The sequence below is a fragment of the Manis javanica genome, chromosome 4, assembly GCF_040802235.1.
Source record: "Manis javanica isolate MJ-LG chromosome 4, MJ_LKY, whole genome shotgun sequence".
NCBI classification, from domain to species: Eukaryota; Metazoa; Chordata; class Mammalia; order Pholidota; family Manidae; genus Manis; species Manis javanica.
In genome coordinates, this window is record NC_133159.1 from 18818516 (window position 1) to 18844614 (window position 26099).

Below are 26099 nucleotides of genomic sequence, written 5' to 3' on the forward strand. Positions count from 1 at the left end.
TACCCAAGGTCCAGAACTGCAATTAAAGTCCTCTGAAGATTTAATGCATTTATTTAAATGTGGCCTCTTCTGTTTTAAATGAAGCATAAACATTTTCTTGTTTTTGAAAACTATTCAGTGGTCAGAATTTTTTCTCACTATACTTTGTGTTTGGTTTATACAGTTTTGCCAAAAATTCTGTGAACATTTCAGTATAAGTAACTATCAAAGCTCCCCCAAGGGGTGAGTGAATGTGTTGGAACAAACTCCTGATCTGGCCACCAGGCCTCTTAGAAGAGGCCCTTTGGTACCAGTGATTCGGTGGGAAGAGGGTGGTTGGTGACAGCTTAGCTGTGACACACGATCCCCATGTGGGATGCCGACAGTCATTCCACATCCACCATTAAAGAAAAGAGGAAAAGGATAGAGACTAGTCATTACTCAGGTGACAAAGTTTTTTTGCTGTTGGTTTGATAACAAATTGGATTCCATGTTTCACTGTATCTCTACACTGGACCACCAAGCTCACATTAGACCAGCAAGGTCGATTATACAATGTACAAACATTAATTACTGGGCGTTCTCATAGTCTTTTCCTCCCTGGATCTCTTGTTATCCCCCTGGCTCCCCACCATGGAAAATGGGATTTTTTTTTTTCAATGAACTAGTAACTATGGGATGCATGTTCTTCAGAACTACAGCTTGAAATGTTTTCTTTCATTAAATATTCTACAGTTAGCCATTCATTAAACACAAAGTACCTTTTAAATGATTTCTGGTACTCTTTCCGAGTAAGCCATTATCTCCCAGTATGTATATTTGGAACATTGCCTGGTCGTCGAGACACTACCCAAAGAATGGCTGTGTTGCTACCCTCCCACAGCAAATCACTTTGGGCAAGTTTTAGAGAATTAGAGGGTATGTTGGAGGTTCAAGTCCACCTTCTCTTCTTACAGGTGAGGGAACCCAGACTGGGGAAATTTAAATGATTTCACCAAGGTCAGGGAACTTGTTTTTTAACCTTGACATAGCGTATCTCCACAATGGACCATGATGTTTTTCCTCACAGTTCAATTCAGAAGGTGACCAGGGAATAAGAACTACCTTATGAAAATGTTGGAATAAAAGCACTTCAGCATTACAGGACTAACTGTACTTGAGTTCTTAAGTTTTCCCAATTTTACATCATCTGCTCTGCTGATGTAGACAAGTTAACTGGGTAGTACTCTTTATTAGCATGAGAATAGATCTAAGAATTGTCAATAAAATTGAACCAAAACCTTAATTATGTGTCTGTACCCAAGAAAATGTTGATAGCATCATTTTTAATGAAACCAAATATATTTATTCAAATCTATTATGAAATTACCACTTAAATTTTTAGTCTTTTGTTTTTTAATATCAGATCTATCGCTGACCTTGTTTGTTTCATGGTAGGAAAGGAGGCTTTGCTGTAACGAGTGTTTGTCACACACAAAACAAGGTGGGCAGCAGTGGAGGGAAGTTGTCCTGTTTTCAAACAGACCTTGTTTTTCTTGGATGCTTTTGCTTAAAATCCAACAGCCAAATGAGGAAACTGTAAAAGCAAAACAAACATTTTTATGACAGATGAATACTTAAGCTCTTATAATTCAGATTATATTGATTCTGGTTTGATACGTTAAAACTTATGTTGACCAAAATACTGTCTCATCACAAAAGCCTTCGAGATTATTTCATCTAGAAGATGAAAGGTGAATTTTCCCCTGAAAGTCTGAATTGGAAGTGTTCTCAGGCAAATCTCATTTTGCATAGCTCTTTACTTGAGTCGTTGATAAATAGTCATCGGGGTTTTGTTTAAACGCTCCCCAGTTACAGGTACTCACTACCATATGAAGTAGCTCATTCCATTTTGCAGACAGTTCAAATTGTTAGCAATTTATTCTGCATCACCCCCTGGGCCTACATAGATTCTTCGGAGAAGCATAGGAAAAAATTTTTTTTTCTTCTACATAACAGCCTTTCAGATGTTTGGAGATTGTCCTTAAGTCTCCGCTGGGTCTTCTGCCAGCTGGACATAACCCGTTGTGCCATGTTACGCCCTGCCACGCTGCTACATGTTGAGTGGCATGGGCCACAGCATCCTGGAACTGGAAGTCAGTGTACCTACTATTTATGGGGTGTTCTTTATGGATCAGCATGCTAACACTGCACATTATCTCCTTTAGATCCTTAAAACAACCTAGTGAGATGCTACTCTTATCACCTACATTTCAGAGCTGAGGAGACAAGCACTGAGAGAACAGAGAGCTAGAGGCAGTAGCACCCTGATCTGTCTGGCTCTGGAGCACAGTTTAGTCTCGTTTTACGAATGAAGAAACTGAGGCCCTGAGAAGTAAAGTGACTTGCCTGAGGGTGCCTGCCTGCCTGCTGGGGGTGAGCTCGGACTCCAGTTCAGATCTGCCTCCCAGAACAATGCTCCTCAGGGGACGAGTCAGTTGACAGGCTCTTCATCTCGTTTCCTACATTGCTTTAAAATCCAGCTCTCCTCATTTGTTGGACCCTTACTGTGTGTCCAGAACATGTGTTTTAAATTAGTGCAGGGCTGATAGCAGTGTGACAAGGCTAGGTTTTAAGAATTTTGCATAAAACACCAGGAGGAACTCAACACATGTTTTTGTACCAAACAGTGATGGTGTTTTATTTCTTGGCAACAAGATCATTTAAAAGATAAACTGCAAGTACTTATCAGAAGCCAATGCATGATCTTCAGCATATTGCATTCATTTCAGAATCCATCCTACATGCTTAACCCTATTATTCTATTCAACTCTAAAGCATTTATTTTACTGCATCATTTCGCCACTTTAAACCTTTGGGAGCTTCCAGTCACCTGAAGGATGATTCTGCTGGCTCTTGCCCGCTTTTCATCCTTTCTTCACCAATTCTCTGCTGAGCCAGGTTGCTTCATGCTTCTCCTGTTCTTGCTCACACTCTTCCCCTTGCTTGGAATGTCCGTCATTTCTGCCACTGAGCCAAATCCAGCCCAACTCCAAGTTCCATTTTCCCTGACCTCCTCAGCATCATGATCTCCCCAACTCTTCCAGGAGCTTCCAGGATTACTTATTTAGTATTTAATAGACCTGTGCCTATTAGAGCTGGACTTAAAGGATCCAGTCCTAAGTGGTGAAAGTTCCAGTTTCCCTGTGCATACCCCCATGCAGTATCCAGAATGGGCTTGTTCACATGGACTCACAAAAAAGCTCCTTTCTTCAGAAAAGTTAACTGTGGAATTATTTTTAATATGTGGATGTCAGTGTCCTTGTGCTTTGGAAAGTGTGAAATAAAACCCATGGTTTATTAAATTGAAATAAAAGTTGAAGGAAGGTATTCTTAGCTAAGGCATTAGACACATGCCCAATGAAAAACTGTTATAAACTGAAGTTTTGTAAATCAGTGCCTGGGTTAGGATAAGTGTATGGGAAGATAGAGGATTAGCATATACAAGTCCTTGAGAGCTAGAACTGTATTTTATTTGGATTTGTCTCTCCAACCCTTCACACAATGTCTGTCAGATATTAGATTACATTTATGAAATTAGTGAATGAATGAGTGCATCTTAATAGGACCATCCAAGGATGAGATGGGTGCCCTTAGGGTGGGGAGTACCCCATCCTAACGGGACATGCTGGCTATGGTCTGGGCAACCAGTGAAGAAATGTTCCTTCCAAGCCCCAGCAGTGTATTCTACGAAATACAAAAAAGGGCATTCAATCATGTTTAAAATGTCTTGGGATAGTTTACTCCAAAAAAATCACCCCTGGAGATTTATCAGCCTTGGAAGTTTGAATTGTTGCCTCTTTAATGAATATTTAGTTTTTCAAATGCAAGCTGTAAGTGGTATACTGCTATATAAATGGTTCTACTTAGCTGTAAGAAAATACATCAGAAGACTGGGGGGAGAAATAACTTTTCTCCAGTAACTGTTCACAACACACACACACACACGGTGTGTCTTTGGAGCCAAACACCCATTCAGATTCCTCCTGTTCCATTTACTAGCTCTGTCATCTTAAAGATGAGGATACTTACTCTTGTGTAGGATTTATGTGAGGACAAAAATCAGATAATGTTGAAAAGCATCTAGTACAAAATAAGACAGAGTAGGCTTACAATAAACGATAGCTATTATGCTTACATTTCCTTTGTGGTTGGCTAAAACCCCCTAGTAATAAACTTTTACGTTCATGTAGTGATGTGCATTTTCCTGAATGTAGTTACAGGCATTATTACTTTATTTGTTTTCAGAACAACCCAGTAAGGTAGAACAAAGGTTACTATTCTCATTTTATCAATGAGAGAGATTCACAGCTTGCCTACATGATAACCTTGCCAAATGGTAACTGGAATCCAGGTCTTCTCATTCCAGGTACACGCTCATTTCATTTCACCTGATGCTGCAGTGGCTAGCGTTAGGTGGGGTTCCTCAGATTTCCTTCATTTATTCAGCAAATACTGATTGCAACTCAAATAATTGAGCTGGATGTTTGTCCTACTTATGGTATCCCTGGTTAATTAGCAGAGTACTTGGTATATAATAGTTGCTCAATAAATGCTTCTGGAATGAATGGGTGGGTTAAACCAGTTTTCTGAGTCTTTTCACTACATTACCCTGCTTCTGCTAAATGTGGGAGAACACGTGCAGGAGACTGGGAGAGACTGGCTATTGGGAGCAGCTGAGAGCCAATAGCAGCAGAGAGAAGCTGGTGCAAGGCCACGCTCCATGACATGGACGACTCAGAATAGGCCAAAGAAGAATATGTGCCATATTCCATCTGGGCACAGTTACAGAAAATGTAAACAAATCTGTAGGACAGAAAGCAGTTCAGTGGTTGCTTGGGGATGGGATGGGGTGGGATAGGGAGCAAGGAGTTTCAAAGAGGCATGAGGAAATGACAGGGTGATGGATCTGTTCATTATCATTTATGGTGATGGTTTCATGGGTGTAAATAACGTTTAAATGTAGCAAACGGTACACTTTAAATATGTGTGGTTCATTGTCGATTACACCTCCATTAAGGTGTTTGAAGAGGAAGAAGAGGGAGAAGAGCAGGAAGATGACAGAGAGGAGATGGAAGAGGGGGGAAAGGAGAGGAGGTGGCAGGTCCTCTCTGTAAGGTCTCCCTGTTTAGCCCCTGCAGACACAGACGCCAACGCCGGTAATGCGGCCGGTTCTCTGTCCCTTTAGTGACCAGTCTCTGGGCATGCTCAGGGAAGAAAGGGTTGGCTTAGGATTTAGAAGCCTCGGTTCCTGGTCTTGTCTCTGCCATTCACAAAGGTGTGATGCTGGGCATCAGCCTGACATTGGCCACAACGTCCAATTTATAATTTGGAAATGCTTGACCAGCCAACCTCAGTATTGGTTGGAAGATCACCTAAGGTGACACATATTAGAGTGCTTGGTGAACTGAGTGTAGGTCACAGGGAGGATAGCAGTGGGGACACAGGGATTGAGCCCTGACTTCCTTCCTAGTCTGTTCATGACAACACGACAACATAGCATAGAACCCCCAGCAGCAGCTGACGTGAGTTCGGTGTCCTCTTGGCTAAATGACCCCTGCTTCCTATGGTGAAAAGTTTTCTTGTGACCAATAGCTAAGATTTATCAAGAGCTGTGTTCTAGATCCTGCTCTGCCACTGACTCCCAGTGAGATCTTGGCCAGTCATGACCACACTTGGCATGTCTGTCAAATGAGGAATTGGATTGCTGGCCCCTGGGGTCCTTTAGGCTCTTGAATTCTATCACCTTCATATAAAACTATTTGCCTACTTTCATAACTCCAGATGGGGAGGAGAAGTGTGGTTAGCAACAGTTCTCACATCCCTGACCCTCAGTGACTTTGAAGCATCAGGAAAATGGTAACCTTTACCACCTCCCCATTCTCAGCCCACACACAGCTGTGTACTCCATGGGCTTACTCCTCCCCTAATGCTCTTTTTTCATTTTTGTTTTTACTTCGTTCTCACAAACACTAAATTAATGCATCTTTCCAAGTTCATTCACTCAGAATATATGACATTAATAGGTTAAAAATCTTACCTCCCAGAAAGTTTGGTCATCAAGATATTTAGCCACATGAGGTCCTCTCCATATTTTGAGGTTTAAGAGGAAACCTGTTTAAATTCATAATTAAATGGTAAACACGTGGAGCACAGCATTTGTCTCAAAATTAATCAAAATATCATATGTCAACTATGGTATCTCAACAGAAATCCTTTTTTTCTTCCACAACCAGGAGACAGAGAAACTGAAGCACTGTCCTTCCTGGACCAGCTTAATTAATTCTATAGACATCTTTTGAAGGGAACTGGCAAGAGCAATTATCTCCAAATGATTTAGATTACCCTGAGAGGTATTTGGTTACCATGGATCTGACATTCTTCCTGGAAAGAAATAGAAGGGCTCTGTCAGGTGATGCCCCCATTTACAGCTGATCCATTTAAAACACAAGAGCTACCATGGAGAGCGACTCCAATTAGCTGCCCCTGCAGGTGCTTTGTCAGGAAACTCCGGGTGACCTCATCTCAAGGTTCCACTTGTGTAGTTAGGAAAGAAGTTTATAAGAACTTGCTCTGTGCCTGTTCTTTTCATCCAGCTCGCCTCTGCCCAGAGAGCTTGGCCCTAGGCTTTACCCGAGCTGCGCAAAGTCTGCTCAATTTCCCAGGATACTTGAAGTGGTGAGCACTTATTGTTTTCACATGATTCAGGGAAATGCTGTTGATGGATTGATCTCTGATTTTAGTGATGATTGGTCCCAATGTATTAAATAGTAAGATTAACAAGAGTAGGCACGTGCTTATTCATATTTTCCTTTTGCAGTGCATGCCTGTAACTGATATTGGCATGCAGGGTGCAATCAACACACCTCATTTAGCTAGAATTACTCAGAAATGATCTCTTACCACCTACATGAATATTCCAGGTAGCTGAAGCTTACTCATCACTGATGAAAATCCATCTAAAATTTATTTCTTATCTTACAAGACAACACTGAACACATTTAGACTTTTTCTGAAAAATCAGAACCGTTGCTCGGAACATCCATGTATGGAATGTGCTGTATAATGTAGAGAAGGTTTATAACTGCTGAGGGCTGTTGGCCTATTCTCTCAGCAGCCCAAGCTTTTCATGTTCTTGTGTCTACTTTTAAGAACTTTTCTTCTGTTGGGCTTTCTGTATTCATTTCTAACTTCTACTGGTGTGCCTTACCTCCAGAAATCTATCCCACATCTAACTGTTATTTCTAATCTGCGTGAACTGGGAAACCCAATAACCATGCTTAATGGGATTGTTTCTTAAGTAGGTATAGACAGGCTCCAAATAAGGGGGTCTCTTGACAAGTAAAATGCTTGACCTTAGAGGGCCAATTTGGAGGCTGCTTGGAGGCTTTGTCCCCTTTGATGGTTCAATACTTTTGGATCCCCAGTTCCCTCATATCCAAGGCAACATGTAAACACAAGAAGCCATTCTTTTTAACTCTTAAAGGAATAATATGGGTGTCTTTTCCTCTGTTATCTTTGTCTTGCCAATGGGTTTCAGCCCTGGGCAAGTTCACTCTTGATTCAGTGAGACAGAAAAATGACAATGGAACATTCTTGGGGTATAGGGTTTATACCCAGCTTTATTCTCATGGTGGCAGGTCAAGCGCTAAAATCCTGTCCACTTCAGGGCACGTCTGCATGCAGCAAGCTGGTCTCTGTCTCTGTCCTCGGCGCTCCCACCACTCCAGCCTCTGCTTCTGTAGCAGTGCAGCCCAGAGCACTGGACAGAGCTCTTTATATTGAGTCAGTAATAACGTGTTGCCCATGTATTGTGTGCAGCGGACAAGCCAGCCAACGTCAGGTGAGAATCCTGGCCAAAGGAACTTTCATTTTCTCTACACTCTTATTGACTCCAGTGATGTATAAGGAAAGCCCTCCTGGACACTTCACTGGCCAGTGCAGGTCAGTGTCACTTTATCAATACCAGTGGCAGTGGTGAATGGTGTGAGAGCCCCAAAATATTGGCTCAACTAATTGTAAATTTAAAAAATGGGCCCCTTGTATTTTCACTTGCTAAGTCTGGCAACCCTCGTCAGGGTTGGTCTGCCCACCATGAACAGTGTGTTAACTTGTGGAAGAAGGCATTCTTCTCATCTGTATTTAATTAATCACCTCAGACTGTCAAAAGCTGAGGCCAATTGATACAGTAAAGCAATTCTAGCCAATCTCACTCTCTTAAATTACCCAGGTAACTCCAAATAGTGCCTTCATGTTGCAGAGTAGAAAGGAAGCCAACTGACTCAGCACCATAATCCTTTCATTTTACAGAGAAGCCAGCCAAGGCTCAGAGTGAGTAAAGTGATAGGGCCCAAAGTCACACAACTCCTGGGTGTCTGCTTACACCATTTTGTCCTTTATTTATGTTCACTCCCTGCTTAGGGACATAATATATGAGTGTCCAGCCAATAAGTTGTTTGCTTGTAGGGTAAAGGTGAACAGCTCTAGACAGAATACGTATTTTCACCTAGCATATAAGTAAGACTAGTGAAATAGTAACTTCCCAAATTCTTTGCTCTTCTGTTTTACTGCAGGAGCAGAAACATACTTCAGTCCTCTGTTTAAGGGTCTCCAGTGGCTTCTCATCTCTCGGAGTGACCTTGCTCCTTGCTACTACTCTGTCCTCAACCCCTGTCACTCTCCCCCTCACTCCATCTACATCAGCCACACTAATCTCCTTGCTGTTCTTACATGCAAAGCATGTTCCTGTCTCAGGGCCTTTACACTTGCTGTCCCTTTTCATGGCTTGTTCTTCTCATGGTATATCTCCCTCCTTCTGTCCATTTCGGTTTCTGTTTAAAGGTCAGTTTATTCAATGGACCCTCCCTTCCCACCCTTCTAAAAGAACTCCTCACACTGACTCTGTGTTCCCCTACCCTGATTTATTCCTCTTCATACAATTATCACCATCTGACATAGTAAATATTTACTTATTTATTGTCAAACTCCCCTCCACAACTACAATATCAGCTCATATTCTCAGGGATATAAGATTAGGGAGTCTACTGGGTTCACTGCCCACCTCATAATAGATATTGAATGAAATAATATGCGTGAAGAACAAAAGTTCTGCTTTTTGGCATAAGGGTGCCTTTGGCCTTCTGTACAAAATTGGGTGAAGCCACCAGCCTTGGGCTCAAGAGGCTACAGTGTCCCCACTAACCCCTACTTAGAACCTCAGGAAAGTCTCTTCCTTTCCCTGGCCCTCAGAGCCCACGCACACGGCAGGTGACTTCTGAGGGCCTTCCCATTTCTGAAACAATGTGATTCTGTGTTTGTTTTTTGGTCAAGGCCTGAGCCCTTTGTCTCACATGGCTGCAGCTGAGGGGGTTCATCCACAGGGAAGGGGATGGGCACATGCACATCCTGCCATGGGGCAGGTGCCCTCTGGACCCGAGCCCTGTGCACTGGACAATGGCAGAAGAAGGGTGGTCTCACACTGACCTGTCAGAAGACCAGATACCAGACCCACAGCCACAGCCATGCTGAGTGCCCCGGTGTCGATGAGCACCTGGTAGCCGACCCTAGAAATGACAAGGCAGAGGTGGTTACATTCAGGCATCAAGCGTGCAGAGGTCATCAGCGTCAAAAAACACCATGTGCATCAGTAGCAATGCTGTCAGTGAGGGCCATCCAAGAACAAGTGTCCTCTGCTCAGGTGGTATATATTCCCCTGTCGTGTTCTAGAAAGCCATGCAGACATGTTGGAGGGGAAGGGAGAATTCCAAGGTCCTCTTTGGCATACTTTAATCCTTCGACCCCAGGATAATGAACTAGACCGGGAGTCAAAAGACCCAAGTTCAAGTCCCAGGCCTGTCACTGGCTGTGAGACACAGGCAAGTCATTCAACCTCTCAGAGTCCTGAGATTCTTCATTAGATGAATTTAAGATGAAGGAGTACAGCCTGGCTATCACATTCATCTCCCCTTCCTACCCCACTGTGAACATACTTCCCTGTCCTCTCTCCTTCAAGGCAGCCATAGGACTTCAGTTTAAACTACTAAGGGGCCCTGGGAGGACATCTACATGACCTTGCAGTAGGCAAGATTTCTTAAACGGGACACAGAAGAGCTAAACATGAAGGGAACAGTGATAAATTGGACTATATTAAAATTAAGAACTTCTCTTCATCAAAGGACACCATTAAGAAAGTGAAAACCCACAAAGTGGGAGAAGATATTCACAATGCATATATCTGACAGAAGATCTATATCCAGCATATATAAATCATTCCATATTCACACAATAGAACACTTGGTTTAACTGTGTTTTCTTAGCTTCTGTATTTGCCTGGCACTCATTTATCATGGGGCCAAACTCTTGCAAGGCAGCTTTCATGGGAGTGCAAAGCTCATATTTCAGGCCCCCTGAAGCACCAACTCAAACATGTTTTCACTTCCTGCCCTGTGGGATGTCCTCAACTTGTCACCCTGCCACTCTAGTCCTAAAGGCAGTCTCGGTTCCCCTCTCCCTCTGCTGCCTGGTCCCTGTGTGTGATGAGTTTTCACATGACCCTGCATGATGTGCTGTGTCTCTCATTTCCCGGGGGCCTGTAGGACATTAACCTTGCCTTTTGGTGATGCTGACCTCTTCACGTCGTCACTCAGGAACCTCCATAAATTAAACCAAAGCACAGCTCAACCCTCTAATGAAACCCAACCCAATGAAAATGAGCAGTCTCCAGAGAAACCCAATAACACGGGTGAATCTCACAAGTTAAGTGTTGAGTACAAGAAGCCAGGAGCACAAGAGCACAGACTTTCCATATGAGTCCATGTCTGTCAAGGACAAAAGCAGCTTTGCAACTGCCTTTGTCAGGTTAGCTGTTGCCCTGGATGTGAAACAAAGGAGCTCTGAGGGCTGGTTACACGGCATGATAGGAAATTCACAAGTGATCCCCTTATGATATTTGCTAGAGGTAGATTACACTCCCCCCCAAATTTTTTTAAGTTAACATCAAGTGGCAGAATAGAAGCTCAACTTAAATCTGCTGACGACACAGAATTCACTGTCTCTTGATACTGTCTGAAAGCAGGGCTGGATGAAGTAAAAATCGCCCTAATTGTCCCCACTCAGGGTGGGCTCCCCTGTGCCAGAACCTTGATTCCATGATTTACCATCAGATTCCACAGGATCCTCCCAGCCCTGTGAACAAGCCATGACAGTCCCTATTTCACGGATGGGGAGGGCCGGATTAGGAAGGTCAGCTGAGGGCTCCAATGGCACACGATTTGATGTGGGTGGCTCTTGGGATTCAAACCCAGCAGGTCTGTCCACCCACAGTCTGGCCAGATTGTTTCCACATTTCAGCATTTGAGGGCCACCTTCACAAATCTGTCCATATTGGCATTCCAGGGACACTATTGTGAAGTTTTCCTTTAGACCTTTTTTACATTTAAATAAATGAGTTTAAAGGGAAACTTTGTGTCACTACCATAAATGGAAGAGAAATGGGAGGTAACTATAAAAAGAGATACAATGAAAACAAAACGTTCCTAAAATCTCCCCCAGATGGGACAGTTTGGACAAGTCTGTAGGCCCAGGCTCCCTCCGCTGTCATTCACACTAGATGTCAACAAGTGTCCGAAGGGCACAAACATACTCAGCACGATTTTCTCCTGAAGTAATCAAAGGACTGAGAACTGAAAAAGAGCGTCTGCACTGCATGAGTCACTGTTATGTAAGTGTGTCTTCACACCACTTAAAATCCCACCATTTGTGAAAACTGCCCCATCTTGGCTGTGAGCATAGCATCTGACCCTTTCATGTTCTCTCACCTGAATAGAAAATCGGCAAATACTGTTTGTAGAGTGAAAATGAAAAGTCAGCTGAGTTGCCCAATGACACCAAGCTAACAAAAAAGCTGTTGCACATTTCACATGAAATGTTCTGACTCCCAGCTCCATCCTTTATCCCTCTTTCCACGATATACAGATGCCCTTTATATGGAAGCAGCAGCAGTAGTCATCAGAAAGAACCAGGCCACGGGCTGGGTGTTTACTCCATGCCAAGCACTGTCCTCAGTCCTTTAATTGTATGTTGCTGAATCTTCACAGCAGCCCTGGGGTGTAGATCTTATTGTCCCATTTTACAGATAGAAAACTGAAACCTGAAGAAAGTCTGAGTACCCTGCCTAAGGTCACGCGACTTGTAAATGTGACCTTGTCTGTCTGTCCCTGAAGCTTGTGCCCTTTACTCCCAGGAAGACCGAAGCTTCCCCCAAAGAGAGATGATTGCTGTCACTAGGTCCTTCTCTTTGCCAGGTTCCTTCCTGCAAAGGTGAGAGCGCAATTACTTCTTGGCCATCGGCTGTCTCACCCTGGGAAGGTGATTTGTTTACCAGGTGTGCTGGAGCCGGCTCCCAGGCTCCCGGGACCATCATGCTCATTTCCCGACTTCCTGTTCCGTGATTTCACCCGGATGGCTTGGGCTTTGTTTATCTGGAGACCCACTTGTTAAGCACACCATTGGTTGACTGACCTGTGTTTATTTTGTTTGTTTTGTTTTGTTTTGCTATAGGCCAGTAGTTCTCAAATTTGAACTTGCAGGAGAATCACCTGGAGGGCTTATTAAAACCAATCCCAGGTTTCTAATCAAGTAGGTCTGAGTGGGATGGGATTTACATTTCTAACAAGTTCCCGGGTGCTGCTGATGTTGAGAACCATTGCTCTAGGAGAGCCACAGAATCAGCATTTGGGAGCTGGAAGGGCAGGTGATTCCAAAGTCACAGGCTGGCCACCCCTGAGCAGAATCTGGCCCATGAAATGTGCCTAAGGATTGTGAACCTTTTGCCAGTGCTGGACAGAGTACGTGCATAACTCTGGATTTCTGGCTTCTCTTGAAAAGTCCTTAGATCTGGTGATACTGAGCCTGGGTCTCTGCCTAGTGCTGAAAAGCAACTGCCCGCTGTGTCCCAGCCCCCTTCACTGGCTTCATTTTTACTTTACCTGCCTAGCCCCTACAGGAATCGGAGGTTGGGGCCCTGCTAGATCAATCCCCCATTGCAAAGAAGGGGACTCAGGGGCCCAGAGAGAAGAAAGGATTTGCTGAGTTGCACAGCTGTGAGAACAACAGCAGACACGTCACTGGAGCACATCGCTGAGGCACCTTGCTTCACACAGCCCATCCCTCCCCGACCCCCAGAGGGGACCTCCTCACTCCAAGCAGCCCACGGAGGGATGTCTCACCCTCCCATTCATGATTCCTATAATGTGGGGCTACAGTTGTCTCTGTCCACAGAGCTCTGAGGGAGCCAGCCCTCCTTGATTTCTCCAGGATGCCTCCAAACGCCGTGAGCTCTTCATCACCCGCTTCAGCTGCTCACCACCTTCCAGACAGCTTCCATCTGAGTGACCCGGGCAGACAACGCCCCTAAGTGTCATTTCTTAGAGTATGATAATAATACCTCACAGGGCGATTGTGAGGATTAAATGAGGCAATGCCTGTGATGATAGCACTTAGAAAGCAGTCAATAAAAAAGTAGTGATTATGATCAGTGATATTATTATTATCACTGTATCAGTTCATCTGGAAAAATCTATCCCTGATCCTACCCAAGTCCCTCTTCCGCTTGATGTACCTGTATCCAGGGAGTACTGTGGATAAAATGAAGGTTCCTGTGGCCAGGATTCTCACCTGGCCCTGGGTGGCTGGCTCACTACACACGTGTGGGCAATATATCATTATTGACTCTATTTAGAGAGCCCTGCCCAGGGCTCTGGGTGACATGGTGGCACAGCTGCAAGGCTGCAGGAGAGCAGAGGCTGGAGTGGTAGCAGCGCTGAGGACAGAGGCCCAGAGGCAGAGACCGGCTTGCTGCATGCAGACTCGCTCTGAGTGAACGGCATTTTAGTGATTGACCTGCCACCGTGGGAATAAAGTTGGGTATAACCCTTTCACCCCAAGAACATTCTACTGCCATTTCTTCGGTCACACTGAATCCGTAGTGAACTTGCCCCGGGCTGAAACCCATTGGCAAGACAACTACACAGTCTCATGGAGGCAATAGCTCTGGTGCATGGAACTGATTGCTGCTGTCCCTTGTCTAGGGTGCAGAGGACCCAACTCTAGTCCAGAGGCCTACATGCCCACCTCACCGTGAGGCTTCAGCCAAGCCTCTTATCTCTGGGCCTCACGGATAGGCTGTGCTTAGCATTTTCCTACATTGATGTATTTAATCCTCTCAACCACATGGTGCCGGGCCTCAGGCAGCTTCCCACAGCCCTGTGAGGGGCGGGACTGTCATTATCTTCATGAACATTGGGCAGCAAGGCTCAGAGATCAGGCAGCCTGCCCAGTCGGTAAGGACTCCAGACCGGTCTGACTCCTGTGGTACACGCCACCAGGACCCGCGGCACCAGGGGCTGACAGATGGACTCGGCTGGCTGGGGCCTGAATGACCTGATCTGTCTGCATTTGGGACGGGACCCAGGACCTTTGTCTGGCACCTAAGGTACCCTGTTTGGAAAGAAGAGGTGGCCTGGAGAGAGGGTAACTTCATACAAGGTAGAGGCTGGGCAGAATTCTCGAATAAATCTGCCAATAAGTATTCCCTGAGGCCTGCTGAGTGCCTGGCACTGAATGCACATGCCCCAACTAAGGGCTCCAGGCACATTTCCTCCTGCATCGTATAGGGCTGTTGAGGGGGTTAGCCAAGAGACCCACATGAGATTCTTGGTCCAGTTGACCTGAAGCATCATCAGTACAATGTAGGCGATCCCTCCGAGCAGTCCCGGCAGGCCGAAGGTGTAGTGCATGCCGCAGGTATCGTGGATGCCCAGTACCTGGTTAAAACACACCTGGGACAAACAGTATTATAATCAGTATATGACAGACTGATATTCACTACCCACCCTTTTTACAGATTGCAGGAATCCAAGGCCACCAGAAGGGGATGGACCACATGGCTCACCTGAAAGAGTGCTTCTCAGACCTGAATGTGCCCTCATATTGCCCGGGAGCTTCTGAAAGCGCAGGGTTGGGTTTAGTGGGCCTGGGGCTTGAGAGCCTACATTTCTAGCACAGGCCCAGGTGAGGCCAATGCTGATGGTCCACTGATGACACTTTGAGAGGCAGGTGCTACTCAAATAATTGAGCTGATAATTCTGTGTTGTGAGAGGGGCTGTCCTGTGCTTTGTGAGATTTACAGCCCTGGGCTGTACCTTCTAATGGCAGTAGCACCGCCTGTACTCAGTATGTCAACCAAAATGTCTGCAGATATTGCCACATGTCCCTGTGGAGGGTAATTGAGGCCCACTGGTCCAGCCCAAACTTAACTGCCATCCCAAAGATATCATGGCTGAGTAGAAAAGAATCTGACCACACTTCCAGACTCCACACTTCCAGGCTCCTCCACCTCACCACCTATCCTCCCAGAGGGATGCAGGCCCACAGATACACATACAAATGTAAATTCAGAAGGCTAATTCTCTCCTTAGGATTCCCCACTGTTTTCAGAATAAAAACCTAGACCCCTCAGCTAGCCCAGGAGCTGCACCTGAGTATCGTGCCTCTCTCAAGTCTCCGCTCCCACCGTGCTCCCAGCTGAACCCGACCCTTCAGCTAGAAGAACGTCTTGCTCTTTCCTGGCTGGGCTCTATGCTCTTCTCGCTGTTGAGCCTTTGAACCCAGCCTTCTGCCTGGAATACATCCTCCCCTTTGCTTAGCTAATATTAGTTATCTGTCAACACTTGGCTGATACCCCCTCCGCTCTGGGAAGCATTTCCTGATCCATCTCAGGCCAGGTTAGATGTGCTCCTGTGGTAGGAATCACACTGGGTCGTGTGGATTTGTCCATTTCCCTCATTGCACTATAGCTTTGGAAGCAGGATAAGTGTTAAACATTTGTGTTTAAAGAATGAATGAATGAATGAATGAGTGAATCATACCTTGAATCACCCCCCATCCACTGAGAAGTCAAAGAAACTGAGGCTGAAAGGAAGTGGTGGACACAGGGCCTGATGGTAGCTTGTTAGGCATTTTTGCTGTGCACCTCCCTCTCCCATCACAGGGCCTCAAAGCCAAAGGAGGCAGAAGACATTTATTCCCATCCCCAAGGTGAAAAGCAAACCGCCCACTCTTTGGTCAGATCGAACCATTGGTAAGTCCTCCCTTATTCTGAGTTAAAACTGCCTCTTGAATAGCTACTGTTCATCCAAATTCAGCCCCTTGAACCACCCAAAAGTCTGCTCCTTCTTCCTCCACCATGCCTTCAATCTCATGAAGGTTTGTTGTACCTGAATCTTTCTCTTAGAAGTATGCTATAACAAATCGGCTATAATGGGGTGTTCTGGAATTATCAGTGTCTGTTGAATATTGAAGAAAGAAAAATCCATCCACTTAGAAGAGCTAAACAATCAGAAGTGGACCTGACCTAGACCCTCTTCTGGCTTGCTGCCCTTCCATGGGCAAAAGCCATGTACGTACAGAGTGCCCCATCCTCCACTCCCAGCAGAGATAAGCACATTGTCCAAGCTAAACCAACGGGCCCCTCTCCAGAAAACTTGCAACTGGGGCCAAGAGTTTCTCTTCCTTGAAGAGAGAGACTACATTCTACCATGTGGAGTGGAGGTAGGATTTGGAGAAGAGGAAGGAGGTCTACAGATGAGAATAAAGCAGATATTTGGGAAAAGCAAAGAGAGAAGAGCAGGTACCTCTTGGGCTCCCACAACACTACCGTCCCTGGTGCCAGCTGTCCTTGGGCTCCCAGCCACGTCCCTGTCCGCAGGCTCTGTGACGCCCCAGCAGCCTTGTACAGATTCCCCCTTATGCCTGAGCAAGCTTGAACGGGTTCTTCTACTTGCTCCCCACATCCTAACAAATGCACCATCTAGCCTGAGTGGCTTTGAAGCCAATTGAGAAGCCAACACGGCACCACACAGTGGCCTGCCATGGTCCCAGGGGCCTGCCAGTCTAAGCCAAAGCTGCAGGTGTTTGTTGCCCAGCAACTTACCGGCAGGCACTTGGCTCCCCCGATGGAGACGAGCCCAGCCATAAGACCCAGCACCATGGCGAGCCAAGGAGAAGAGATCAGGTGACCAGAGGCACTCACAACCACACCTCCCGCCAGCACCGCATTGTGGATATGAGTCTGCAAAGAAATAGCGTGTGGGTGAACCAAGGGAGGGCATCACCTGCCTAGAGTTACTCGGTAAGCTGGTAGCAAGCAACACTGCAATGTCCTCCCTGCCTGGCTGGTCCTGCAACCATCCCCCTTCCCTCTGTGGAGACTCTGTGACCTTCCTCAATGGTCTTTTCTCAGGTCTACTTCTCAGGATCAGGCAGCAGTCACCCCAAATGGGAGGCATTTAGCTTGGAAGTTCATGTCCTCAGCATCCTAGCCACCCTCACACTTTTTAGTGATGTGTCCTTGGGCATATAACCACTCAGTGCTTCAGCTTTTTCTGCCCAAAGAGTGGGGTTTTGATTATACCTCCTTAATATGGTTATTGTAAGAATTAGATGAGTTGTCAATGTAAAACTCTCATCCCAGTGCCGGACATAGAATATGAGCAAATGCCCAATAAACATAAGCCATTATTATTGTGTTTACTATTTTCATTATTATTATTGGCTACCTGACGCCTAGGCTGCCCTGTATTGCTGGGCCCCATTCCAATAAACTGGCCCTTGTTCCTGGAGGCACATCACTGCTATATCCTTCATTCCTCTAGAACCAGGGCCCTGCTCTTATGCTACTTTCCTTTGTCCTCCTCAACTCTAACCTTGGAGCTCTGGGTGCTGAGACCAGCTTCTGGGCTTCCTGATGCCCACTGCTGCCTCCCTGGGTGTCCCCACCTGGTCTGTAACCTAGATACCCTGTCACCATGGAGCTCACCTGTGGGGACGCTGACTCCCCCTAGCGCTGTCAACCTGTCATCCCTGGCCACATTCCCTCCACTCCGGGCCGGCGTCTAGACGTATTCCCACCACCTCTGGCTAGCTGACCTCATGCCCTGATGATCATGGGAACTTGATTTGTCATTAGCAGAGCACAGAACCCTCCCACCCATCTCTGCCCCCAAACTTACACACAGTCTCCCAGCTACATTGATAATAACAGCTACGTTTTGCCCAGCACATTCCCCATGAAGCAGTTCGTGTGCATTGCCTCTTAATCCCCACTTTACATATGAAGCAGTTGCTGCTCCAAAAGTTTTAGTGGCTTGACCAAGGTCACATGACTTCTTGTCACATGACAAGGGGAACATATTTCTTTATTTCTGATCCCAATCTTTCCATTCTTGAAATTTCTTGGGGGAAGGGGAGAGGCTAATTCTATTCTAGTCTTTCTCTGTTGACTTGCTCGAAATGGCTGGCTTTAGTAATTGGCAGAAACGGGGTTCAAACCTGGGTTTGTTTGATGTCAATGCTGATAGACTTAATCTTTCCCCCAGGCCCCGCCCCTAGAGAGTCTTTGATCATTTGACCATTTCCTATGGTCCAGTGTTTGGTAAGCCAGCCTTCTTGTGGAGGCTCCATGACGCTGCAAGACAAGGCCCCATGACCCGGCATGCTCTTTCTTAACCCATGTGGCTGGTGCGGGGGAGGTGTGAGTGTGTGTGTCCAGCCTAGAAGCCCCAAGTGCTGCCCCCTCCTTACCATGTCGATCTTCCCACGGTGGTTTGCCAAGGCCGACACCGAGATCGCCGTCACTGCACTCACCGCAAGAGCATAGTAGGTATTGAATATGGCATTCTTCCTTTCGCTTGTAATCTCCACCAGAGCAGAGTTGAAATTTGGCCAGAACATCCACAAGAAGAGGGTCCCTGGAGACAGAGAAGATCGTGGACCAGAACCTGCACTCCCGTTCCAAAGTCTGAGCTCCCAGGGGCTTCAGACAGGAGGATTCTGGAGCTGGCAAGTCTCAGCTTTGTCACTTGCCAGCTGTGTGACTTTGGATACTTCATGTCTCCTCTCTGAATTCTCAGCTTGGTAGGGCCCAGCTGACATATTTTACAAGCAAGGAAACTAAGACTCCCTGACCCTGACCTATCATGGCCAAATGCTTATTTTTACAGCTTAATATGTTGCTTTCCTTTGGACCCATGGCTTGATATTCAGTCGCCTGCTTTCCAGCTCACCTGCCTGATTTCCACCAAGCCTCTCCCAGCAGCCTGGGTTCATCATTTCCACTGCAGCTTTCCCAAGTACAACAGCATTCCTCTTATCTTCCCACTCCTGGATTCCCACCCAGGATTCCTTTCTCCAGTCTTGGGCCCTATTTCTTCTCTTGTCCAATTCCTTCCTTTGAGTTGAAGATAAAGGATTGGATAAACTTATCTTAAACTCAAATGTGATGAGTCTCTCCTCTCCTTTGGCTATTAATGAAGAGAGTTTCCCTAGACAAGAATGCTTAATTCAAGGTGTGAATTCATCAAACACTACTTGAGGAAATGGGTCACTCTGGAGGGATTTCAGGCACCCCAGGCAGGTTGGTATAGGAGAGATTTTGCACAGAGCTATTTCAGAGCTTCTCACTCACCCCATGTATGAACCACCCAGCCCACCTTGTCCTTACCCAGCATAGCAAACAAACTGGAGTTCATTGTTGTCTGATCTTTCTCCTTTGCTCCCTTAGGCAAAGACTTTGAGAGACACCAGGACACAGTCAGCCCAAAATAGGCTGCAAACACGTGGATGTGCATCATGCTTGTGTGGCTGTCCATCTGCAACAAAACCCAGGGGCAGCAGTGAGTGCCAGCATCCCCTGCCCACGGGCAAAGCCTCGTGTTCTTTGGAGAAAGTTCTGAGCTTCACATGGGCGGTGAGACTGAGAGTCATGAGACTGGTATTCAGAGTTTACCCAGACCAGAGGTTCCCCTTTCAGAGCAGCCCAGTGAGGGGCCAGGTATTTATCACAGGGAGGTGGCTGGTTGGCCTTCTGAGTAGCTCTTAAGTCCTTTTAGCTGAGGTCCACTTAGGAGGGGCAAAAAGCCACATGGAAATGCACTGTCCTCACTCCTCCTCAAACCCACAGGCATGTTCCCACATCAGTCCCACTGTGCACTGGCTGTTCTGCTGCCTGGAATGCAGGGTGCAGAGAGTGGGTGCAGGCTATAAGGGGGTTCATTGTCTTCAGAGAATTTAAAACAATAATAAAACCAACTGCAAGTCTGTCTGCTTCTTAATAGCACCATGTGCCACAATTCTAAACAGTGTCGGTGATAAAACACTCCTCCTGGGAGAGGCGGATCACTCCCCCTGCCCTGCCTTTGATCTGCCACTGTGCTGGACACCCACATAGCTTGCATACTTCCTGCCTCCATGTCCTTACCTAAAAATTATTTACTATAAGAGGCCTTCCCTGGGCACTCTCTCCAACATTTTACCCCCCATCTCCCCAGCTCTTCATTTCTCCTTTATTCATCTAATTTTTTCTCCTTAGTACTTGTCACTTTCTAACATGCTAGTATCTTTTGCCTGTTTTTATTGTTTATTAGCAAACTTTCCTTCGGGAATGGAAGTTCCACAACAGTTGCATCTTCCCACTGCCTAGAAGAGTGCCTGGAACATAATAAGCACAGAATAAATATTTGTGAAATGAACAAGTGAATGTAAGGAACCCCTGACCATGTGTAAAAAGGAAAGTCTGCAGAATTCCCTTGTAAGAGCTGAAAAGAAGCCTTGCACGTTTCATCTCTCTGAGGTCCCCCAGGAATCCAGGAACTGCACTTGGGGATCCTTGGTTTTGAATACTAACTCATAGAGGCTGCAGGGAGGAGAGGAGATGACTTTGAATTCGTGCAGGCTTCTACAACAATTGTGATAAACAAGGGTATTTCTTCGAAGCTCCAGACATGTACATTTCCATTCACTGTTTCCACTGGGATGCCTAACACACATCTCTAGCCCACACCTTAATCCTTAGGCTACCACATTCAAAACCAAACTCTGGATTTTCCTTCCCAGATCTACACACCCCCTACTGCTCTCCATCTCAGTGACTGGCATTCTCATCTACCTAGTTGCTCCAAATGAAAACCTTGGGGTCATTTTTGAGCCTTCTTTATTTCTCCCATTCCACGTGCCTCTCATCATCAAGTCCTGTCAATTTTGCCTTCGAAATGCAGCCAGAATCCAGCCTTCCCACAAGTTTAACACTCAGTTTACTGAACCCAGATTACTGCAGTACCTTTCTCTCTGGTCTCCACCTACTCCACCCCCACCCTTGCCCTCTTTGTTCTTTTCTGACCCCAGAAGCCAGATACAACCCCCAATCTTTGAGTCCAAGTCTAGTGTTCTTTCTCCTAAACCAAGGTGGGTTGTAGGTTCTCACCAGGCTCTCTCACTACCTCACTGCATGACTGGGCAATCGCTTCCCCTCTCTGGACATCAGCTTTCTCATCTGTGATCAGTTCTTGTCTCTTTGATCGTGCCTGATCTCAGTGTCAGGGCTACGGCAGAGAAGCTGGGGGAGCCGTTCGCAGCTGGCCTCAGCCTTGGACTTCTGACAGTCTTCCTTAATGAGATCACATGTACAGTTAGTGACACATGCTGACTGGTTTGAAAGAAGACGCAGGCCATTCAGTTTGCTAGACCACTGCTGGTGGGGCCCTGGGAACTAATTCTCTTTTTATACATTCCATAATTACCTTGTGAATAGCATAGTCCTAGTATCATATATTGGAAGTTAAAGGCACTAGTTTGCTATGTTTAACATGTAGTAAAGATCACACTTCTGGAACCCCACTTGGGCCTGTCCAAATTATTTTTTAACCCCAGAAGCCCCACCAAATGGAGGCGGTATCCTCCCTCTGCACCTGCCCCCCTCTTCACTAAGGTCCCCTCTTCACAGCACAGCAACTCACATTGTGGAACTTCCTGTTGGCCATCCTCAGGATGCCAAAGGCTGTCACCTCTATCAGTGTCATCGCCACCAGCTGTGCCAGGTTGGCCTTCCCCAGGACGGCTCCCACTGAGATCAGCACGGACATAGCGCTCATGGTAGCCAGCTGAATACTGGGGTGGGACAGAGACAAAGAGGGGTGGCAGAGAAGGAGCCTCCCATTCACTCATTCACACATTCAGAAAACACTTCATGAGGCCTTACTCTCTGCCCCGGGGCTGTTGAAGAAACTTGGGAAACAGTGGAACAAGAAGACAAAATTTGTAGCCACACGGGGCCTGCTGCTGCCCAATCTGAGATCTCCATCTCCATCTGCGCACATTCCTCCGTTCTGCGGACACTCTGTGGTTCTCACAGGAAGGTCACAGTGAGTTACGGAGGCTGATGATGTCCCCTCAGGGCCCTTTTATGGGACCTGACAACTGGGTTTGGCCCATGGCTTTTCTTCTGCCGTCGTCACTCACAGATGCTCAATAGAGGGCGCTCCTCACCTGCCTGCTGGCCGGCTGGCCGGCCATTCTGCCACCCACCATCCTCAGCTCTCCCTCGCCGTGATAGTGGGAAGAGACCGAGTTTGGAAGTAGGATAAGCCTGGCTTCCAGTCCTAGCTTTTCCACTTGAGCAGCTATTTAATCTCAGTAAGCCTGTTACTCCATCTGTAAAATAAGAATGACAATAATACTTATCTCATGGTAGCGTGGTGAGGATAGGAAGGAATATCATGCGTGTGTATCTAGCACCATGACTGGCACGAAGAACTAACTCGGGAGTAGAGGCCAGCACTACTAGCACTGATTCCTTCCCTTCCTTGGCAAATGAACAAGCTCAGTGTGGGGATTCAGGAGAAAACAATTTTTTTTCAAGGTACTTTAGATCCATTCCGTTGGGGATGCAGGGCTGACATCAACAACCTGTCAGTTAAAACTATCCATGAAATCACAAGGCTAACAGGGTTCACCGAGGAAGAGAGCAGTGTGGACTGGACATGTCAGGGAGGGCTTCCTGGGAGAGGCGGCACTGAGCAGAACAATCCAGGGTGACCAAACTAACCCATCCTCCTCTGGGCACGTGGCTCTGAGACCCTCCTCCCCTCCCTGGGAGTTGATGATTATGTTACAATGACCACAGCCACCACAAGATGATAATAATAATAATAAGTTATTGAGCATTAGGTATAATAGTCCTGCGACCATATCACCTCATTTAAATTTTAATCCTCCAAGTACCCCTCCATAAGCGGTGCTGAGGTACCATTTAGCACCTCCATCTTACAGAATAGATATTGGGACTAGAAGAGGTGACTTTTTTGGCAATGGCCACACAGCTAGTTAATGATAAATGTGAGGTCCAAACCCAGCTGGCCTGGATCCAAAGCCTGCACTGTGAAGTCTGGAAACAGCCTCCCCAGTGTTTGCTGACAGTGTAGTGTCCTGCTTAAGGCCCAAGGACTTAAGAGGGAAGGTCAGAGCAGGGCGCAGGGCCTGCGCAATGAGTCTCACAGGGACCAGGGGTTATTTGGGGTAAGGGGTTCCTCAGTGTCTCACCGAGGCTGGCCCAGTGTTGGACCTTTTGGGTGAGTGCTCATTTACTTGGTAAAAGCCTAGTTCCAGAGGCTGTGGGTCCGTGGTGGGACTTCAGAGCCCGGGCCAGTTGGTGCTAGGGAGATGTTGGGGCCATGAGTACGGTGATCAGGGGTGCAGTCTCCAGAGAAGGCTGCCTAGGTTGCAGTCCTGGCTCAGCTGCTTCCTGGCTGTGTGGCCTTGGGCAGATTACTTAACCATGCTGTGCCTTAGTGTCCTCATCTATAACGTGGATACAGGCCTCTGAGCTGTTGTGAAGGCAAAAAGAGTTCATACATGTCAGGCACAATCAGGAGGTTGGTTATTGCTATTGTTTTCCAGGGGGGTGGCCCTCTTAGACCTTCGAAAAATACAGCATTAAAAATACCACACCTCTTAAGGTTCCTTTTATTTTTGTTTTTGTTCCAATAACCATTTACTAAGTCTTACTATGTGATGAAAACAAAGGAGGACAAAGCTGGATAAGACAGGCCCTGCCACGCAGGGCCTGGTCATCAGTGACTCAAGGCAGAACCAGTTCAGGGCCAAGAACCAGTTCCAGCAACTGCACAATGCAGGCAGGGGAGGCCACGGAGAGGGTGAGCTCCTCCTGCCCTGGAGGCAGGCCTGGGCACCGCCCACCAGACTAGCCAAGTTCCTGGGAAGGTCAGGAAAGAGCTCATTGTTCAAATCTGTGAAGCCAGGCCCAGCAGGGATCACAGCTGGGCAGATCCCAGGGGTCAGAGGCGTGGCAGGGGAATTCACTCAGACCACAAATCACTTCTTCTTGTCTTCCTGGATTGAGTCAAGAATAAACTGGTCCCTACAGGCAAGATGTCCAAAGGCAGCAGCCCAGAGCTGCCTGGAGGCTAAGGTGCAGGAGGCTGAAGGCTTTTGTGACCTTAAGCAAGGCAGCAGAAATGCCAGACCAGGGACACCACTGTCAGAGTTGCGCCAAAGTGCCTTTTGTTCCTTTCCTGGGGGCTACTGGGGTTATTAGATCCCCATCGGGATAAGCTCTAAAACTGTTTAGAAGGAAAAATGTGGAGAGTTTTCTCAGGGCCAGTAGGAAGCTGGTAAGACTGTGTTTCAGGTCATGACTGCTCTGGAGTGTGAGGGAAAGGTTACAGATAGTTAAAAGCTGAAGTCATTTCCACCAATTTGCTGTGTGACCATAGGCAAGTGCGTTATGCTCTTTGAACCTGTTTCCTTACCTGTCTACCAGGTTAGACCCTACTGGGAGGGTTAAACAATATGTTTGTGAAGTGCCTGGCACTGTGCTGGCTCATGGAGAGATATTCTAGTCGTGCCCAGAAGCTTAGCAAGGTCTCAGGAGGAGGATGGAAGGGTCTTGAGAAGTGACAGGTTCCCAAGATGCCTAAGGTGGGATTTACCATCACCTGGGCAGAACAGAGATTCAGAGTTGGACGAAATTAAAAAACAATCTTTAAGGTAGATTTTACCTATTTCCTCCTATCAAGTGATAATGCCTCTTTTTTTAAAAGTGTACAGCCCGATGGATGTGTATATATGTGTACACATGCATATGTGTGTAGGGGGGGGACCATCACCCAGGATAGCATAGAGAACATTTACTGTACCCCATAAGGTTACTTTGTACCCCTTCCTCATCAATAACCAGAGCCTTCCCTAGATAACCATTATTCTGGCTTTTAGCAACATGGGTTAATTTTGCTAGTTCTCAGAATTTCATAGAAACGCATCTAAGTGGATCAAAGATAAAGTAAAGACATAGCTATTTCTTGTCTGCCAGTCCATTTGGGGACTAAGAGTACTTCTTTCTCTCCAGGAGACTGTCTCTCTGAGTGTGACATTTCTGTTTCTTTTTGTCAAAATCTCAATTTTTCTTTGAACTCACCTTGATTATGTAACTTTACAAAACCATACTCAATAATAAAGAAAGGGCTTGGGAGAGCTGTAGATGGGGCCTAGGGTTGTCAGATAAAATATAGGAGGCCCAGTTAAATTTGAATTAAAAAATAATGAGTACTTTTTTAGTATAAGCACGTCCTAAATACTGCACAGCTTCAGTGCTAGAAAGACAGAGGGACATTCCAGCTCTTCAGGAACTGCCCTCTCAGGCCTCATGCCCTCAAGGACCCCAAAGCAATCCAGTGGCCATCTGGTTACCTGGACAGACTGATGACAACCTCATGGTGCCTGAGGAAGGACGGTTTCAGGAAGCCATCTAGCAGGACTGCCCACTGCACCCCAAGCGCCAGCAGGAAGAGGTTGAAGGCCACGCCACTCCAGCCAAGTCTCCGCAAGGACGAGGAGAGGAAGCCCAAGCCCAGGGCCACCATGACTGTAATGTCCTGGAAGACTGCTCAGGGGGATGTTGAGAAGGAGGAAGAGAAGCAGACAGGATGGAAGGTTGGATGAAATTAGAGTTTTACACATGGCAGCTGAAAGGGACATACATTAATGACCATTTAAGAGTGCTGGGTCAAGGTACTTCTCTATTTTGAGCCTCAGCTTTCCCATCTGAATAAGGGGGATAACACATACATACACCATGCAGGGTTGAGGTAAGGACTAGATGAGCTCACGCTGGCTGAGCAGGAAGGCAGGCCTGACACACAGTGAGTGTTCAGTAAATGTAGTAATTATTGGTA

At 46.5% G+C, this 26099-nt stretch overlaps 1 protein-coding gene across 3 annotated transcripts in view; it reads right to left on the reverse strand.

Annotated features, from left to right (window-relative positions):
* Positions 1-687: 687 nt before the first annotated feature.
* The window catches only part of LOC108408701 (RH-like protein), a 33560-nt gene continuing 8148 nt past the window's right edge, over positions 688-26099 (reverse strand). Inside the window, exons 2-10 of one of the 3 annotated variants that reach the window (XM_037017901.2) lie at positions 25615-25807; positions 21867-22017; positions 19577-19724; positions 18658-18824; positions 17009-17146; positions 14722-14855; positions 9502-9581; positions 6059-6132; positions 1372-1555 (exon numbers count right to left, since the gene is read on the reverse strand). In XM_037017901.2, coding sequence (XP_036873796.2) covers positions 1529-1555; positions 6059-6132; positions 9502-9581; positions 14722-14855; positions 17009-17146; positions 18658-18824; positions 19577-19724; positions 21867-22017; positions 25615-25807 — 1112 coding nt within the window. In that variant the 3' untranslated portion in view covers positions 1372-1528. Of the gene's footprint in view, positions 1556-6058; positions 6133-9501; positions 9582-14721; positions 14856-17008; positions 17147-18657; positions 18825-19576; positions 19725-21866; positions 22018-25614; positions 25808-26099 lie in introns of all 3 variants that reach the window. The other 2 variants (XM_017678924.3, XM_073233424.1) reach the window with 2 other exon arrangements.